The sequence below is a fragment of the Haliaeetus leucocephalus genome, unplaced genomic scaffold, assembly GCF_000737465.1.
Source record: "Haliaeetus leucocephalus isolate CR32 unplaced genomic scaffold, Haliaeetus_leucocephalus-4.0 Scaffold406, whole genome shotgun sequence".
NCBI lineage: Eukaryota > Metazoa > Chordata > Aves > Accipitriformes > Accipitridae > Haliaeetus > Haliaeetus leucocephalus.
Genome location: NW_010972842.1, coordinates 9,240,854 through 9,260,779, shown reverse-complemented (window position 1 = coordinate 9,260,779; position 19,926 = coordinate 9,240,854). Strand labels below are relative to the sequence as shown.

Below are 19,926 nucleotides of genomic sequence, written 5' to 3'. Positions count from 1 at the left end.
ATGATTCTATGATTCTCTTACACAGCTGTGGTAGTCCAAAACTAAGTCAGTACTTTGTCAGGATTATCAGTAAAGATGATGGTGTTGAAATAAAGGCAAAATCAGGATTTTTGGCTGGAAAGGGAATACAAAAGTCCTACCAAGTGTGTAAGTAAAACTCACAAGAGCTCAGAGGGACTGGTGGTGACATTGGTGGCTTCTCTAAGAGCTGGAATATGAAATTGCAGGAGACGGGACAAGCAAGTTAAAGATGTATGTTATATGGAGAGTTCTACTGAGAGCTGTGGATCTGATGCCTACATTTAATGAGAGGAGAGAAAACTGAACCAGACGACAAGAAGAAGGTTTCCACCCATTTGAAGAATAAATTTCTGAATTAGAAACTCAGAGTCTGGGAAGAAGAACTGTGACACCTTCCCACCCCTTGCACACCAGGTCTTGACAAATAAGTACAGTGTTTTAAGCCCTGGAAGTTATCTGTCTGCCAAACTTAACTTTTTACAAAAATTGTATTTTCATGGAAATTTGGGGGAAAATATTTCTCGATCCACTATGCTGGTAAACAGCTTCATTTTTCAGCAGTCTGTAATAGACCATCAACAGTTTGCTTTGCCAAAAGCTTCACCTGAAGCCACTCATGCCTCTACTTTTTGGGTTGCATAACTGCAGTCACTAGGTGAAAGATCTCCTATTCCTGAATTCAGTCTATTCATGGTACAGCAATGGACACTAGACAGACACTAGATGCTACAAATACTAGACAGAAAAGCATAACGTGCCATCTGAAGCAGAGCTTTGTTTAAGAATTGCAGAGAAGAGACAAGTAACTAAGTCACTCTCTGGGTTTCAGCTGGGATAGAGTTAATTTTCTTTCTAGTAGCTGGCACAGTGTTATGTCTTGGGTTCAGTATGAGAAGAACGTTGATAACACACTGATGTTTTCAGTTGTTGCTGAGCAATGTTTATACCAAGTCAAGGATTTTTCAGCTTCTGATACCCAGCCAGCAAGAAGGCTGGAGGGGCACAAGAAGTTGGGAGGGGACACAGGCAGGGGAGCTGACCCAAACTGGCCAAAGGGGTATTCCATACCGTGTGACGTCATGCCTAATATATAAACTGGGGGGAGTTGGGCTGGGGGGATCGCTGCTCGGGAACTAACTGGGCATTGGTTGGCAAGTGGTGAGCGATTGCATTGTGCATCACTTGTTTTGTATATTCCAATTATTATTGTTATTGTTATTTTATTACTGTTATTATTGTCATTGTTAGTTTCTTCCTTTCTGTCCTATTAAGCTGTTCTTATCTCAACCCATGAGTTTTACCTTTTTTTTTTCCGATTCTCTCCCCCATCCCACTGGGTGGGAGGGAGGGAGCGGCTACGTGGTGCTTAGTTGCTGGCTGGGGTTAAACCATGAGTCTCTTTCTGGGACTGTCAGTGCTTCACAAGAAGCAATTGTGCCTTTCATAATAGAACAGCATCCTAAGCTTGAGAAGAACTTTCCTCTACACAGAATTCTTGGAAAATGCCAGTTAAGTGTTAAATCTGTATTATTAAAAAAGTCTTTCTGAGCTAGCAAGGAATTGTTTCCAAGTACCTCTATCTTAGACAGTGCCTGAGCATCTTCAGATTTGAAACCGTCAGGTAAACAGAAACAGCACTGGAGATACTTGATGAATGACCTACCCTCTCTGATGAAAACAAGCTTTTGATATAACTGAATGCAGGATATTGTAAAGCTAGCTGAGGTGGCAGGCTTTCCAGTAATCATTGGGCCTCCATCCTTACCTGACTGCATTGCTATCAGATTAATTTTTATAAACATGTTTTTTGTGGTTCTAAACATTGATCCTAAAAAAGGATGCAATTAATACAGCATATAGCAGCTCAGACATTCAGCAAATGGGCTGCAGATAACAAACTGGGTACACTGATGTTTCTATTGATTCCCAATACAACATAAAGTTTAAGCTCTCAGTTCTTGTTTTCAAGGCAATTAGTGGACTTGGCTAAAGAAACTTAAAATACAACTTGATTTTGCGGGTTATGAAAAGCTCTGCTTCTCAGTGGTGGAAACTTTTGTAGACAGCAAATTCTGTAGAAATGACAGACAACTCTAAGTCTCACAGGTACTACAGAAAAATTCACCGCTTCTTATTTTCTTCCTAAACTTTCTACGCTGCATTTGTGAATTTATGGAGGGGGGAGATAGGGCTTCAGATTCCCTTCCCCAGTGGTCTGGCAAGCACTCGTGTGTGTGGTGGGCTTACAGCCACTGGCGGCTGCGTGCATTTCCTTTTTAGTTTGGGGCTGCACCAGACATGGAGCCTGACATATCAGAGTGGATGTGATGAGTGTGTATTCTACATGTAGCATTCACACATACAGTTAGGAAAACATAGGTAATTTCAGTTTTGGTTGAGAAATCTGATGGAAACCCTTTTAGAGCTAATTTTACTAGCCTAATATGTTTTTACAAATTTAAAGTGGAACTAAAGGTCAATCACAAAATCACTGCTGATTTTGCTCCATATCCTACTTTTTTGGATGTGTGGGAGTTGGTTGTTTTAAAATAGTGATAGAATTGTAAGCCTCTTTGAAACAGTTCAATAACAAAAGCAAGAAAGCAGAAATAACAGTGGACTAAAGTTATACAATGGCAAGATAAAGCAGGGCTTCTGTAAGGTAAACATGAGAGGGGAAGACATAAGAACCAAAATTCAGTACTAAACGAAGATGGGGGAACCCAAGGAAACATGGGATGAATGATGGACAGAAGCAGATAAGAATACGTGTTTTTTAGAGAGAGAAAGAAATACAGGCTAAATTTGAAAGACAAGAGAGGTGGGGAAATAACTTGTAATTAAGATACACGTTTCTGTCCTGGACGTAAAACCATGACTGCACTGTACTTTTTGAATCATATTCCTCCTCATCCAGTCTGTGCATGGTTTGCCTCATTCACATAGGCTGAACATAGCCATGTTAAATTCCTGTTTCAGCTAGATGGAGTTGCAATTAGTAGATATTATTGTGATAACATGCTTTTGCTGAGATAAGAAAAAAAACATTTAAAAATTTGATAGATTTTTTTAGTTGATTTAATCAGACTGTTACATTTTTTCTACATTTTTAGTAATTAGTATTACCAAAAGGATATTTCAAATGAGAGAACAAGGGTATAGATGCTTGGAGAAGGGACTGTTATTTTTTAAATAAATGTGTATAACATTACATGTTCAGTCTTTTACTTTCTTACCTTCATATACTAAGTCTAGGACCAGGAATCCTTGGACAAGTTAAGTCAGAAAGTTCATAGATCTGAATATAGGGGAATGATGATAGAGAAAAGTTCAGTGGGATCAACAAAGGGTGTCCCAGAAGTCTTCCTAATTTGATGACAATGGAAGAAAAGCCAGTGTATTCCCATTACTCCAGTTTTGAATTTTTAAATATTGGGAAGTGTTCTTTTTCTTTGTGGTGGGTTTTTTAAAAAAAAAATTTCTGAAGAGCGACTTCCTAATAAACTATACAAACAATTAAAAGAAATAGTAAGCTAAATATGGTATGTAGAACTATTAAAATAATGTTTAAAATTAACAAATATAGTTAATAAATTGTGCTTTTTATTGATTAAGTATTTGTCTAACATACACTGAAAGACCCAATTCTAATAGCCTAGGACTTGAAAAAGGGTCGTTTGAAAAACAGGCTTTTTCTATGATCCAATTTTAGTCAGATATTAATTTAAGCAATAATTACCCATTTTCGACAAGATAAAATTACTTTCCACGTACTTAATGCAATGCTTTTTTCTACACAAAAAAGGTCTATTTTCAAATTATTAAAAATTAGTTGACCTTTGTATATCTCTTTCAAAAATGTTTTTCCTTCAAGAATTTTAAACACAAGCTAATTTAAAAGGTACGATGGCAACAGTTTTTAGCCGTGGTTGGCAGATATGCCAATGCTGTTACCAATTTCTATATTTGATTTGCACATCACAATGGATCCAAATTTTCTCCTGTATCGTTGCTAAATGAACTGTTTAGTTTTGAAGGCAAGAGGTAAAATTAAATATATTAACTATGCACAAAACATGTCAGCTACTATAATTCAAGAGACATGAGTTTTAAAAGGATGATTCATAATGTAGGGTTTAAGCACTGGCTGCTGAAGATGTATGAAATCTAAACACAATGTAGAAGTTAGGTTTTGTAAGGTTTGCACTTTGTGTGCTAAAAATAGGCTGCTGTTCGATAAAAATAGTTGGTGCTTAAGTGGAAGGAGATGATAGTGAGATTTATAGCAGGACCTAACGCAGACAACAGACAAGTTGCAGAAATCAATGTCGTTGGCATAAATACACTTGTTTCAGCATATTCTTACCATTTCGCTATCTAAAATATGAATAAATTGGCATTCATTTCATTAACTAAGTATCACTGAACTCTAACGGAACATGCAACAAATGTGCCGATATAGGATGTATTAGAACAACTTCAGATTTTACATGCACAAACGTGTATGTGTATGGATGACAGCCATTAAGGAAATATCTCATTTAAGGTATATTTTTTATACATGGCATGTAAAATTACATAAAGGCGTATTTTAATACTGTACATTTTAGATATGTGGTTTCTGCTTTCCTTTTCTAAACCTCCTTTAGAATAAAACATTACCGTTACTATGGAATCTGGTAAGACTTATTCTAACCTGAAAAATATACGAACACAATCGTGACCGAGCAAAAAACTTTCGAAGTAGAGTGTCAGTGGATCTATAAAAGGAAAAATAAAACATTTTGACTGAAAAATAAATATTTTGACTGAAATATCTCAGACATAGAAAAATGTTATAAATTGGAAAATTCTGGAGTTGCTGCTCTGGCATTCCAGAAAAAGCTGCAGGAGCCTTTGGTGATTAGAGATTTTTTAGCAGAATAAGAGAAAAAATGCACTCATTTTTATAAATGTCAGTGTTGTCCCCTGCTGGGTGCATACAGGAATTGGCGAGACGAAACAATTCACGTCGAGCTGTGGTACACAAGGTACAGCCATCTGGGAACCTGTTGCACAAAAAGCCACTTTTACCTTCTGCAATGGGGTCAGACTGCCCCTTGCAGTAGTACAAGGAAGAGCGATTTCCACTTCCAGCCTGGTGTGAAGTAGAAGAGTCAGAGACGGTGCCGAGCAGGGGTCTGCTTGGCTAACGTGTGGGTTGGAGTTCGCCCTCACCAGTGCTTTGGGGAAAACCATAAACTGTTTAAAACCGCCTCTCCTCGCTGTGAGAGCAAGACGCCTTTTTACAAGTCCATTCTCCCCTAAAGCTATAGGGTTACTTAGTAATTCCACATTTTAAAAGCCTTTCCCTTAAAGATGATAATATCTGGCCCTCACAAGGGTATATTAGATAGTCCAGCGTGATTTTAATGTTTGAAGAATTTAAAGCGTGTAATAATTTAAGTCTCGATAAGCATTATGCGACATTTTTAATAGGTTTAAGTAATAGGCAATATATAAAAAAGAAGGAAAATGAGGAACGCGGGAAGGCTTTTCTTGACGACTCGTGCGATGTCTGTGCCTCGACGTGGGTGTAAACCTCCTTCGAGCAGCCCCGGCGGGTTTCCTCGCCGGCGGGTTTCCTCGCCGGCGGGTTCGTGTCCTCAGCCGAGGGCCGTCCTCCGCCAGGCGGGAGGAGAGGAGCCATCCCGCACCGCGAGGGGGAAAGGATGATTCTGTCACCTCTCCTGGAGAAGGCTGCACGAGTGACCAGAGGCGTTTGCAACGGGTGACACAAATAACACCGAAGGGAACACATCTGTATGTGGAGCAAGTCTTATTCTTTCTCCCTGGGAACAAGCACAGTATCTTTTTAGTATTTGAGTTGAGGCAAAAAGCGCAATGAAAATATGTAGCGTTAGCCATTCTAGATACGAAATATTCTTGAGACTTTTAAAACTGTGTTGTCAATTCCTTTTTAAGTCTTTTCTTGAGCAGCAGGTATACTTTAATGAACCGTTTTATGTTACAAATAAAATAAATAGGAGCTTGGATAGATGAAAGAATCTGGATTACACTTGGAAAAAAATAAATCTCTCTCTAATATTACCAAAAGCTATGTTGTGCAATGGAGAGAAAGCACCAGACTGACATAAAGAGGATGTAAACTGTTACAAAGCAGCTAATGAACTTCAAGAGGTTTTATTATTTCCTTGAATTCTTTAGTGCAAGTTATAAGTGATTACAAGGTTTTTACCTATTTAACTATGTCTATGCTGGAGGTTTATTCTGGCATATTTTTGTAACCTGTACATGATGCTAATTCCTATATCACTTAAGCACTCCTGGAGCCCTCATTGAGCTTTAGCTGAAATTATGATGCCGATTCTGTGTGATCTTGGACAAGCTTGAATAGCTTTTCTCATGATCAGTTCAGTACTTGGCAGGAACTCAGTGATGCTCAACTACATAATACCTATAGAGAGATATAGATCTATAGATATAGGTGTAGATAGCTGTTTGAATTTCTTGTACCTAGTTGGGTTTCAGGGTAAAAATACGGTTGTATGACAGATAACAAACCCCCCTCATTTTGTGTTCACAGAGTAGAATCTCGGTAAGCAGTGCCTCCTCTGTACTGCGTGGAGATGTGCAGGCTGTCTGAAATGGTGACTGAATCTTCCATTCCATTCTACAATTAGACAATATAACCCAGAAGTTAGAAGAATCCACAGTAAGTTTTTGAGTCAATGGGAATTGTAGGTGTTTGGTACCTCTGGAAGCTGGCTTGTAGCTGTAAGTTGTAACTGATTTCTCAGTTCCTTTTTCTACAAATTTTCAATTGACTTAAAGGGCAATGAAAGAATGGACATACTATGGAAAACACCTGCCCGCCCCCCCTCCATGTACTAGTATGAGAAAAAGAAGTATATTTTGTCTTAGTTCACCGTGTATGGGATTCATCTGATCTCACTGTAGTATCTAAAGGTTGCTGACCAGTCTTAGCGAGCTGGATATGGTCCTTCATTAGTCAATGGAGAGAGTTGGCCTCTTCTACGGGATGATTCATCCCTTCCGTGTTATGGTGAGATAAACTGCTGTCTGGGGCTATCTTTCTGTTGTTTATTGAGTTGTTGGGCAGCTAATGCTTGGTGAGGTGCATCCTGCTTTAAGTGCCATCTGAATTTGAGACTAAAAAGTAGCAAGTGCTGTCAAGGTAGTTTAGAAGTTACTAAGAAGTGATAGCTCCATGGTGGTATTCTGGTTTGTATTCTTTCTGACATAAAGTCATTGTTTATTTCAAACAGCAAGACCAATGTATTGTTTTCCTGTTAATCATTAAGTATTCTCTCAGAAGAGTGGAACATCTCTTTTCTGTCTTTGAACACCTAAGCTCCCTGGATGAAATGCTATCTCCTGGGAAAAATCCTATTGCCATGAAGACTGAAGCGGTGGCTTCACTTGTTTTTTAATGAAACTGGCTTATGTGCTTGCATTTTGCACTGGGATTATTTATCGAGGATTGCAGTCCTTTTGCTTTTATAACGGGTGAAAGCTATATTAGCGTCCATTTGTAATCAGCTTTGGAGAAATTAGAAACTGATCATCATTTATGTCAGCTTGGAAGCTGTTTCTGGGTGAAGGTGATTTAAATTTACAAATAAGTTTTTTCTGAAGGATAAAGGAAACAGTGACATTAAGCAGCTGCCTGATAAATTCAGGTCAAAACTCCTAACTAAAAAAGCATTAGGTATCTCTTTGGCTATAAAGAAAAACTATAGAGAAGAACAGCCAAAGCTACCTCACATAAACATTTGGAAAACCTGAAAAGTTAAGCTTAAGTTAGGGACTAACCTGTGCAGTCTGGAAAACAAAATGAACTTGCACACTTTCCTATGTTAGTAACTTCTAGTAGCTACCAGCTGAACTTCAGATACGATGTAGGCAACTTTTGTTTGTATAATTATCCACTGGTAAGGAGAATCCTTAACTAATAACTTTCATACTAACTTTTTTTGACCTCTGTTCTCTCTCATATAGTATTTTCAACCCTCAAAATTATGAAAAGTGCTAGAGAGAGTTCAGAAGAACACATCTAGTGGCAAAACAAAGACAGAGACTACCTCCAACAGGGAGGGTGTAGCCTTTACTGCAGGGTCATCTGCGTCCGGAAAAGGACATGTATCCACTGCCCATGCATAAAAATCCAGTTAAATGGTGAATTAATGAAATACTTTGAAAAATAATTCCACTCCATTTCTCAGGGATTTTTTCCAGCATTATAGCTTGCCAACTATGTAAAGTACTAATTGTTTTAACCAATAAATTGAAATTGCTCAAGGTGCCATTTCATTTCCTCGGTCTTGTTCATAACAATTAAAGGTATTAAAGGTTAGGTCTTTGGGAAGTATGGGAATCCCAAGGTACATTGCATGGGCTTAGCATCAAGGTCGGGTCCTGAGCCTCTTAAAGATATCTGTGGAGAATTGGCACCCAAGAAAAGGGGCTCCAGAACCCTATGGCATTGGAAGCATCCAAAATAGCCAGGAATTAAACATGAAAAATGCTTTAAGTAGGAATGAAATGTGGAAAATATGAGATGCTTTGACACACAACCATTTCAGGTTTCCTTTCCTGAGAATCCTGAGTGTGAACATTCGCCTGCAGTAATGCGCTTAAACCAGATCATCTTCTAAGTAAGTCAGATATTTTTTTGGTGAATCCCCGCCTCTGCCCAAACCCAGGGAGAGTAAGCCAGCTGAACTCTACAGCAGCCAGGACACTTGTCTTGAATACTTCAGAGTTCTTTTTAAGTCCCTATCCTGGCCAGATACGGCAGGGACTTGAGTGTGCTCCTCCTTGGTCACAGGAGGTGCACTGACGCTGTGCGCTGCGCGCTCTGTGTGTCTGCGGGGGTTAATTCCAGCCGTGGGGTACTGCAGGGGATGAGCGTTCGGTGCTTTATGGGCGAAGGAGGTATGTATGGAGGTGCACGGACTTCGCTGTCTACCGACATCCTGGTATTCCCGATATTTGCCATATGATAGGACTCTCATTGTGTGATGGGCCAGACCTATGCAGGGAATCCTGTTAGGGCATACTGGGTTATATGAGAGGTTTTTGCGGGTGGGTAATAAGGGGGGGCCCAGGGCACTAGCTCACTGTTGGGGAATGTGCCTCCTGCACTCAGGGGCTCCAGCAGGTTTGGGATTTTGTCGCGGTTTAACCCCAGGCAGCAGCTAAGCACCACACAGCCGCTCAGTCACTTGCCCTGTCCCAGTGGGATGGGTGAGACAATTGGAAGGAAAAAGGTCAAACTTGTGGGTTGAGATAAGAACAGTTTAATAGGACAGAAAGGAAGAAACTAATAATGATAATAATAATAATAATAAAAGAATTGGAATATACAAAACAAGTGATGCACAATGCAATCGCTCACCACTTGCCAACCAATGCCCAGTTAGTTCCCAAGCAGCGATCTGCCCCCCCAGGCCAACTCCCCCCAGTTTATATACTGGGCATGACATCACACGGTATGGAATACCCCTTTGGCCAGTTTGGGTCAGCTGTCCTGCCTGTGTCCCCTCCCAACTCCTTGTGCCCCTCCAGCCTTCTCGCTGGCTGGGCATGAGAAGCTGAAAAATCCTTGGCTTGGTCTAAACACGACTTAGCAACAACTGAAAACATCAGTGTGTTATCAATGTTCTTCTCATACTGAACCCAAGACATAACACTGTGCCAGCTACTAGAAAGAAAATTAACTTTATCCCAGCCGAGACCAGGACAGATTTGCATGTAAAGAGTTGGAGGGGAGAACTGACTTACATGGAAACATGAAAGGAGAATAAGGGGGGAGTTAGAACCCTGAGTTAGGCTCAGCACTGGCGACTTGGCAGGCTCTTTCAGCTTTGAGTGTCCTGGGTTTTGGCCTAAATTAAACCTCTCAAGAGCTTGTTAGCTCGTTAGCCATGTCACTTCTCAGTTGCTGAGTGACAAAATGATAAATGTCCAGGGGTTTAGACATCCAGGGGTGTTAGCTGTGCCTAAATGATAGATTTAGTAGAGGAATCTCGCTGAAAGTGAGAATGAGCATTGCAGTCCTTGTGTTCTGCAGGTATGCCTTCACCAAAAAGCAGACCTACACGTACCAAGCAAAGCCCCCGACTTATTTCTTGGCACCTAACAGGGGCTTGGGCTTGAATTGCCGCAATGTGCTTAGGAAGAACTAAATCTTGGGTATTTTCTGCAATGCACATGGCTGATCCAGACTGAAAGCAGGTCCAAGGCACGGGACTGAGGATTTAGGGGGGGGAAAGAGAGGGTGGGAGTGGGAAAGTCTGGCTTTGGGAATGTGCTTACCCGTGTAGCTAGACTCCTTGGTGTATATCAACAGAAGTGTTTAGGCACCTGTTTTATCTCTTTAGATACGCCGTTGACTTTGGTGCTTTAACCCCCATCTGCATCTTAACCTTGTGCTTGAGACAAAGTGTATTCTGGTGCTGCTCTCTGCTTCAGACTGCAAAAATCCGTGTTGTAGTTTTGGGGGGTTTTTTTGCTAGCTGACACTAGAGTAAATACAAATTGTTTTAAAATGAGACACATTAGCAATGGAAATATAGATATGGTGGGTTTTATTTGTGAGTTTAATGTAAATACTGTAGATGATTCAAGACTTCCCTTGAGATAAGCATGAAGTACTTCAAGAGATGGTCAGTCAGCGTAGGTCAGACTCATATGCCTTGTTCAAATACTGACAAAATTATTTTACTGTTGACATTTGGAATGACCTTCAACCTATAATGTAATAAAAAGCATCACTGATTGACAGCCAACCCTGTGAAATTAAATCCTTCCCTTTTGAATTTGCAAGGACCTTCAAACAAATCCATAAACCACCTTCTTATGGGGTTTTGGGGGGTTGTTTTGTTTTCTGAGGTGCTGGTGAAGGAGAAGCGGTTCGCAAGAGCTTTGGGTCAGGGCTGGCTGCTGCCCGCCCCACACCCCCCATCCTCGGCGCCCCATTTCCCACCATCTGCACCCAGGAACGTGGCAGCGTTGGCGGGAGAGGTCTGGCCCCTGCCCCAGCTGCGGGACCGGGTTTCTGAAGGGGGAAAAATCCAGAGGTACAGAACACTGTTATCGTTGTCCTGCAGCCTGTGTGTTCATACTTAACCTTTTTTTTTTTTTTTTTTCAATTTTACGGGTAATACTTGCATAGAAAGGGACGCAGTTTTCCACATTTTAGAGAACTTCCCGTGGCTGTATCACCGTGCAAGAGAAGCTAGTCCTGTGGCTGGGCGTGCTCCTTATGAAGGGAAGGTGAGTCCTTCTTGCAGAGCGCAGGATGCACGAGTGTGGTATGAGGAAAAGACCATGTCCTGGTTTCGGCTGGGAGACAGTTAACTTTCTTCCTAGTAGCTGGTACACTGTTCAGTAGGAGAAGGTGTTGATAACACACTGATGTTTTCAGTTGTTGCTGAGCAGTGTTTATACCAAGTCAAGGATTTTTCAGCTTCTAATGCCCAGCCAGCAAGAAGGCTGGAGGGGCACAAGGAGTTGGGAGGGGACACGGGCAGGGGAGCTGACCCCAACTGACCAAAGGGGTATTCCATACCGTGTGATGTCATGCCCAGTATATAAACTGGGGGGAGTTGGCCTGGGAGGCAGGGGGGGATATCGCTGCTCAGGAGCTGACTGGGCATCGGTTGGCGAGTGATGAGCAATTGCATTGTACATCACTTGTTTTGTACATTCCAATTATTCTATTATTATTATTATTATTGTCATTTTATTATTCTTATTATTATCATTATTAATTTCTTCTTTTCTGTCCCGTTAAACTGTTCTTATCTCAACCCACGGGTTTTGGGTGTTTTTTTTTCCCGATTCCCTCCCCCATCCCACTGAGTGAGTGGGCGGCTGCGTGGTGCTTAGTTTCTGCCTGGGGTTAAACCATGACAGACCACTAGGACGAAGTCACGCTGGATATTTTTTGTTCCTTCTTGAGACATTTTCAGTGTATTAAGTTTGCAGGGCTCACAGAAACTGTCTCCACCTTCTTTTGGGGTGGCCTGTGCGAGAGGACAGGAGAATACACACTGTGATGAGGTGCTTGAAGCTGGAAGCGACTCAACTGAGGCTGAGGCAGTGGTTTCTTTGAACTAAATGTGTGCTCAACCTTTTGGCATCCAGACTTCTGCAGCCTGGCCCTTTTGGTAGGATCCTGTGTGGCATTACTTTTTCTGAGAAGATGGTGAGTTTCCATCTCCCCAGCTACCTGCACCTTTTATTGCTTCCAACAGGAATACCGGGATATGAGCCACCGTGGCCTGCCCAGAAGAAACACACAAAATTCAGTTAAATTTAGCAGGATCCAACAGCCTACTGAATTGCAGTCCTTTGCTTGGTATAATTCAGTGTTGCCTTTGTTCAAGAAAACATCTCAAGGTCTGGGTTTCCATACATTAGAAAGCCACTATGCTTGTGTGCTTCCCAGCAGTTTGGACTGGATGAGATAATTTAGCTTATTACACTTACAGGAGCAAAGACATTTTGCTTGACCATTTATTCTTCCCTCCTGATCTGTGACAGCCCAAGAGTCTTTAGCTTCATTTTGTGTTGGAAAACCTATTTCCACCATTTCTTGTCCACGTGTTTGTCTGTTTGAGGGGTGGTAACGGCAAGCGGGGAAGCTGCTTTTAATGTCTTGAGACAATTCAAATGAGCTGGTTTGACTTTCCTTTAGAATGAGCAGGATGTGCATTTGGAGACCACTGTAAGTACTTCAGAAATATTGTCTCATGTTAAACTATGACAATAAAATTTCACGTATTCTGTCAGTGTTTATGACTGAATTCAGATGTCTCCATTTAGTAAGTGGACCCATTGACCTCAAAAGATGTGTACCGTGTAGTGAGAGTGTGTGTTACCCTGGAAGAAAGGCGGATATTACTGGGCACTAGGAAGAAAGCTGTCCTTGCCCACAGTTACCTGCAGTATTGACAATCCAGGAGAGGAGGAAAAATGAAGAACAAGCTTCCCATGACAGAGGAAACTTGCACTGGGACAGGGATGTCAGACTGGAGGTGATCTGAGTAAGCATATGGTGTGCCAGCGTGGAGAGGGTGAAGGGAAGGCTTGTATTGGGTTGTGTTAAATTGATATTACATTATTAAAAAAAACAAAACCAAACCATCACACCTGAATCTAACTCCAGGAAATTAATAAGGTGTATGGACTTTGTTTTTGAACAGGTGTCATCATAATTTCTCAAACTTGTTTACATAAGGAGTAATTGGCTTATGCTCATTCACGAGTGCAATTTCTGGCTATAGCATTAAGAAGTTTTGCTGGCTATTACTCCCACAACTGATTTAGTAATTGTATAGTTGTGTTACGGGCACTGAAATGGCTCTGAATCTATCTGCTGAGGTTGATATTTTAAATATGAAGCTGCTAAAGTTTGTTTACCATGTCAGTAATGTCAAAGTCTGTTTAGATATAGTCTAAGTTTTCATAGAATTGACCCATTTTGGTAAAAATAGCTCAAAAGGGATCATTATTATAGATTAATATAGATGACTGTGCACAGCTATCATTCATGCTTCATAAAAATTCCATTTAATTTTTCAAATCTGTTGCTAAATTTTTATGATGCAATATAATCTTGGGTCAGGAAGAATAAGTAACCATTGTAATGCAACAAAAACAGCTTCACAATACAAGGGGATTAATTTAAGGGTGATCATTGAAATAATAGCTAATAAAATCAAACTCATTTTACGTGCATTTTAAGAGCTAGACTAATCAAAGCTGAAAATGTGATAGGATAATAAAGCAAAGCTCATTAATTTGGCATATTAAAAATACATACAATCAAAAAGAGCTGGAATAAGCACAAGCTTACAGTAAGAGAAAAGTGCTGAGCATTTAATCTTATTCTCACTGAAATCATTGTAGAAATTCAGAGCAACTTCAGCTGGAGTCACAGCACACTGGTAGAAGGCAAATCTGCTCTTCCCTCACTGTTACCTACTCTCTGCTTTGAAAAGAAGGGAGAAAAAAGGGAGACGAAGTAATCCACTAACATGCAGTCATAGGAACCAGGATTCATCAGCAAAGACTGACAGTCAGTCAGAAACATTTCTGCATATTCCATAAATTCATAAGCTGGTAGAAAAATGAGGAATCATCAGAATATTTAATGGAACATTTAAATTGCCAGTGCAAGTTCAGGTGTTTAAGTAATTCTGGCAGAGTTATACTATAAAATAAATGGCCTCATTAATCTGCATCTGTAATAGATTAAGCTGTCCTTGCATTTTCTTTTGCTAGGTTTCCTGTAGAAGAAAGCCTTGTGCATTTTGGAGACCTGTCTGATTTCAACAAAATTTGAGAGTTGGGTCGTAGTCTTAAAGCTATTCAATTACAATGAGAAAAGACACCTGGGAAGAGGCGAGAAAAGCCACAAGTGCATCTCTCTGAAAAGCTGTCCCTCGGGATCACCGTTACACAAAAAAGAGAAAATTTGAAGTTCCCCAGCATAGGAAAAACTTCAATCAACCATGAGGTAAAATCCATAGGAAACGAGATTTCATTAGTTCCAGAGCTCACAGACCTTGTTATTATTCAGCTTGTTTAGCAACTTCAAATTTTAGACAACTCTTTTTCTTTGATATGTCACCTGAAGCTTAACAGGGTATTAGATCTCCTGCTTTTTATCTGTGTAAGGCTACAATGAAAACAAAAAAACCCCAACCCCAACCCAGTGTTCCCTAGGTGATTTTCCTTCTGTGTGTATAGGCATATATGACAGGAGAGGAGGAGGGGAGAAGGAAGGGGAAGCATGAAAGAACCGAAAAGTCCTTTTTCAAGATTTGGCAAGGCGGTGCGTTCACCAGTCTGCGTTCTGCCTTCTGACATCTGGTGGCAAAATCTCTCCATTACAGTGCTCGCTCTGAATTTTTCAGAAATTCCCACCCCCGCTACGGGCTTCTCTGACATTTGTGGGTGCTTAATGCCAGTGAAAACCCGGGCACTTGTGGATAAGGAGATAATTCTGGTGTCTGGCAGGCAGCAGCAGATATGCCATGAGGCTTAAGGTGGGAGGAAAACAAAGAAGATTTCTGGAGCGGGTTTGTCGCTCTAGCAGCAGCAGCAGCACCTCTCTGCATCCCGAGCTACGCGGAGACGTCCGAGATACCTCCAACCTGCTCGCAAAAGCAAATCTTTCCACGCTGAGCCCGGAGCACCGAGCCTCCTTGAGCTGCCAAACCCCAGCCCACCTGCCTGCCGCTGCGGCGGCCGTGGATGTGCGCCCCCGACTGCGCGCGAAAATGCTCATTTTGCTCATTGTGAATACTGAGATTCAGGGCCGCAAGCGCATACAGAAATGGTTGGTCCTAAAATACATTTTTAGAAGAAAACTGTAAGTGCTGAAGCACTGGTCAGAATGAAAATTTTTGTGACCATACAAGATACGTTCCCACGGACCTAGAGCTCATTCAGTTATTGCTTACCATCCTTACATTATATTTGGGCTGGGTTTCGGAAAATAAGCGTTATCCGCACCCAAGATCAAGCCACAATGTTTGTGTTATGTTTCCCGTGCCCCATGGGTGAGAAAGAGATGGAATTTCGAATTGGCTTGCTACTTGTGGTGAAGTTCTTCAGGCCGGCCCGAGCTGAGGCAGTCGGTCCCAAAAACGGACAAATGTTTTTGACCAGACACTAATTTCACCTCCGTCAGGTGTGGGTGGGCTCTGTTGTAAGAGCGGAGAGCGGCACTCGTGAACTCTCCCGCGCGGGACCGGGGCGTCGCAGCGCTCTGCCGTCAGGCAGCGCAAGCGCTGAATAAGCCGAGGTGAACCCAAAGGGCTGCCGACTACTCCCTTCAAAGGAATCGGACAACAAAAGCCACAAAAGGAGAAAAACTCGAAGGCACCCATCCTTCAGTGTTTCCTACCGTGCGCCTGATGGAGGAGGAAGAGCTCGAGAAGGAAGGCAGAGTCCCGTCCATCTGACTTCCCAGCCCTGCAGATCCCGAGGTCTCAGTGGCAGTAATCCTCTCTAGGTACATGTAGTTTTCTTTCATATTTACGCAAAGAGAAATTTCTTATATTCAGACTATTAACTATGTAATCCATTAGCTCCGCATTTGTAATCTCATTGAAAGGTATAGCTACTCGAAATAGAAAATGTGACTTTTGACATAAATGGAGTGGATTTTTTTGATTCTGCGTTAATCAGAGACATTTTTTCATGCTGACTTAATAGCTGCTTGTCCTCAGCCAAGCTGAAATGCTCTTTGGTTCTGTTTTCTCAAAAAAAAAAAAAAAAAAAGGTTTTTTTTTGTTTTGTTTTTGAAAATATCTTGAAATCTGCAATTCAGAACATTTAAAAACAATCATATTCTATTTTTGTTTTGGTTTCCCTCCTTCCCGTCCCCACCCCTTTTCAGACTGTTTTGGAATAAATACGGTAGATAACATTCTAAATAACAGTATTTCTTCTGCTCTTGACTCTTGGAAAGCTCTATTTTTGCCTGTACTCAATATGCTGAAAGATGATATCAAAATACACCTTTTTGCATTACTATTAAAACACCATAAAATGCAAAGTCTGTAACATCCTTTAGGGCATCTTTTAATGTTTTTTAATGCACAAACACAAGCCTAGTACATTCTTGAGTACAGTTCTCTTTTATTTTTCCTTTCCTTATTAAAACATAGGTAGTTAAAATTCAGAGGGAGAAAGACTCAAAATCAGAAAGAAATACTGAGGGACAGAACAACTTATTCCTGTTTAATGCACTGTACCTTTCACTAAACTTACTGAAATTTGGGTGATATTATTTGAAAGAGTGTGTTGTAAGTATAAAACAGGCGTGGTATTATTTCTCTAGAAAAAATAACCCAGGTAAGTGCGCAGTGACTTTTCCTTTTTCAGCAAACAACACATCTGACAACCCCCTAATTTATCTCCCACCATGAGGGAACTGAGTTACCGGGCTAATAAGCTTTGACACCTTTTTTACCAGAATTTGTGATGCCTGTTTTTAAAATGACACTACACAGATTAGAAAATGCTGTATCATGAGATAATAAATGGCACCATGAATCTCTACAGTGAAGTCTAATCCTTCTTGTAGATGAGTTCTCAAGTCTGCCAACACATGTTGCCCTTGGTAAAGAGGTTTCAGAAAAAAGTAAGTGGGATTTGTTTTGTGAAATCAGCTTGATCCTTACTTACCTTCACTACTTTTGGTCTGCCTAACCTCCTGTTTTCACAAGTTCTACTTTTCATTAATATAATTTAATCATGTAAACAAAATTAATTCCTGAAAATTATTCAAGACATAGTTTTGGAAATAAATATATTTATTTTAAAATTAGACGAAAATCTTATTAGCTAAGGAGGTCTGCTTTTTCCCCCATTTTGTCTATAATGCAACCTTTAATGTAAAATTGAAACAAAATTAACATACCTTTAACCAAGGATGAAACATATATTCATTTTGGAGTTCTTTGTAGCATGTCTGCAAGAGCTGATGCTGTTTGATACACAGGAAAATAGGAACTACCATATTGTATCAGATTAAGACAAATGCATGCATGAATGAGTTCTATAGTATAGTAACCCAAATTTAGGCCAGATGTGTGTGAACACCTTTCCTCCTGTTCCCCCCCCCCTCCCCCTCTGATTTCTTTCTCTGGATGCCTGATTTAGAGATTATTTCTATTTCCTGCTCTGAGTCCAACAGATGTAGGTGGAGGCATAGTTGGTTGGTTTTTTTTTTAAAAAAAAAGAAAAATTGCTAATTTTTTTTGTGAGTATTGTTCGGGCTTTTCCCAAGCTCATGAATAATACTTACTGTACCTCCAATAAGAAACCAGCACTACACTTAATATTCTTGTAATTTATACCTTTGTTGTGCAATAGAGCCCTGTAGTCACCCCCAGATATTTGGCCCACGGACTCTTCCCTTTGCTGTAATAAAGCACAGACCTGTTGCTTATTACATATATAATATAACCAAGCAAATTACTTGTTAAAAAGAAAATTTAAGACTATTTCCAAAAGGTGGGGAGGCCACGAATTCTTTTGGTGTTTTTTTTCTGCTTTTCACATGGATTACAGCCTAGATTAAAAAAGAAATTTAGGAGCCACGGCACGAAATATTGCAACACCTAACTTTTTGGTATGTGCTTCACCCAGAGCAAGACTCAGAAGCTATGCCTGGCAGCACAGGGTCTCTAACGCACAGAGAAAGTAAGGTGCCTTATGATGATATATGAAAGATCTGAAAAGCTCAGTAGTGTCTTGTCAAGAGGTAGCAAATGAGAAATGAGGAGTGCAGGTTTTTAAATCTTTCCCCTTTAGGGAGCTTAGGTGCTTTACGTAATATTAGAAAGAAGCATCTTTATATTTCAAAATAGCTACAGTTCTCACAGCCTGGGGGATTTTTCTCTTTTTGATGAAATAGCATAAGAAGAAAGATCTGTTTGTATGATATTCTGTGGGGTAGGTCAGACAAACAGCATTCATCCCAGGGTTTCTTCATCTTCCTTTAACTCTGCTTCGTTGGTGAGTTTGGGGGAGCAAAGTACCACCCCTGATAGGGGAAGATCAATAGGGACCACTTAAGCAAAGTGGACGTATAGGAGTCTGTGGGACCAGGTGCACCCAAGTCCCCCGAGGATGTCACTGTGGGACCGCTCTCCATCATCTGCAGATGTTCACGGTGACAGGAGAAGGTCCCAAATAATTGGAAAATGGTAAATATGCCCATTTTCAAGAAGGTGAGAAGGAGGATGTGGGGAACTACAGGTCAGTCTGCGGGAAGATTATGGAGAAAATTCTCCTGGAAGTCATTTCCACATACATGAAAGACAAGAAGGTGATTTGGAATAGTCAATATGGATTTACTAAAGGCAAATTCTGGCTGACCAGCCTGATTGCCTTCTACAATGAAATGACTGGCTGTGTGGGGAAGGGGAGAGCAGCGGGTGGTTTATCTTGACTCTAGTTAGGTTTTTGACGTGGTCTGCCGTAACATCCTTGTAGTCAAACTGGGCAGATGGGTAGTTTATAAAAATGGGTGCAAACTGCTCGAAACGCAAAGCTTAAAGAGCAGCGGCATTCCTCAGTGTTCAGTACTGGAGCCCATACTGCTCACAGTCTTCACCGACGATCTGGATGACGGTGGCAAACACTCCCCGGCGGTGACACCAAAATGCGGGCAGTGGTCAATACACTGGAGGGCAAGGCTGCCGCCCAGAAGGATCGACGCAGGCCAGAGAAGTGAGCACACAGGAATTTCATCAAGTTCAACACAGACAAATGCAAGTCTGGCACCTGGGACAGAATAACCCCATGCAACAGTACAAGCTTGGCACCGACTATCTAGAAAATGTCTTGGCAGAAAAATGCCTGTAGAGGCTGGTGGACACGTTGAACGTGAGTCAGCAGTGCGTCCTAGCAGTGGTGAAGGACAAAACGGAAATCTGTTTGTTCAGCCCCCTTGAAGAAGGGAGGGGAAGATGTTAACTGCTGCATTCAACTACTTACGGGTGGTTACAGGGGAGATGGAGCCAGAGGCTTCTTGGAAGCAAAGGGCGGAGAGGCAATGGACACAAGAGGCAGAAAGAGAAATTCTGAGAAATTTGTTTGGTTGTACGGAAGAAAATCCTTCGCAATGAGGGTGGTCAAATGCTGCAAAAGGGAGAGAAAGGCTGGTAGGTAGAATCTTTGTCCCTGGAGATACCTGAAGCCACAGGACACAGCCCTGGCAACCTGACCTAACTTCAAAGCCAGCCCACCCAGGACTGGGGTTTGGATCCTCAGCCCAATCAGACCTCCAGAGATCCCTTTCAACCCAGTTTTTTTCTCCAGTTCCCAGCTTTCTCTCCTCTTAAATGAAAG

The 19,926-nt window shown here is 41.1% G+C and overlaps 1 protein-coding gene across 1 annotated transcript in view; it reads right to left on the bottom strand.

The window, feature by feature from the left end:
• Window positions 1-9,019, bottom strand: part of USP15 (ubiquitin specific peptidase 15) — an 85,487-nt gene extending 76,468 nt beyond the window's left edge. The window contains exon 1 of the mRNA XM_010574117.1: window positions 8,886-9,019. Coding sequence (XP_010572419.1) covers window positions 8,886-9,019 — 134 coding nt within the window. The remainder of the gene's footprint in view (window positions 1-8,885) is intronic.
• Between the last annotated feature and the right edge of the window lie 10,907 nt (window positions 9,020-19,926).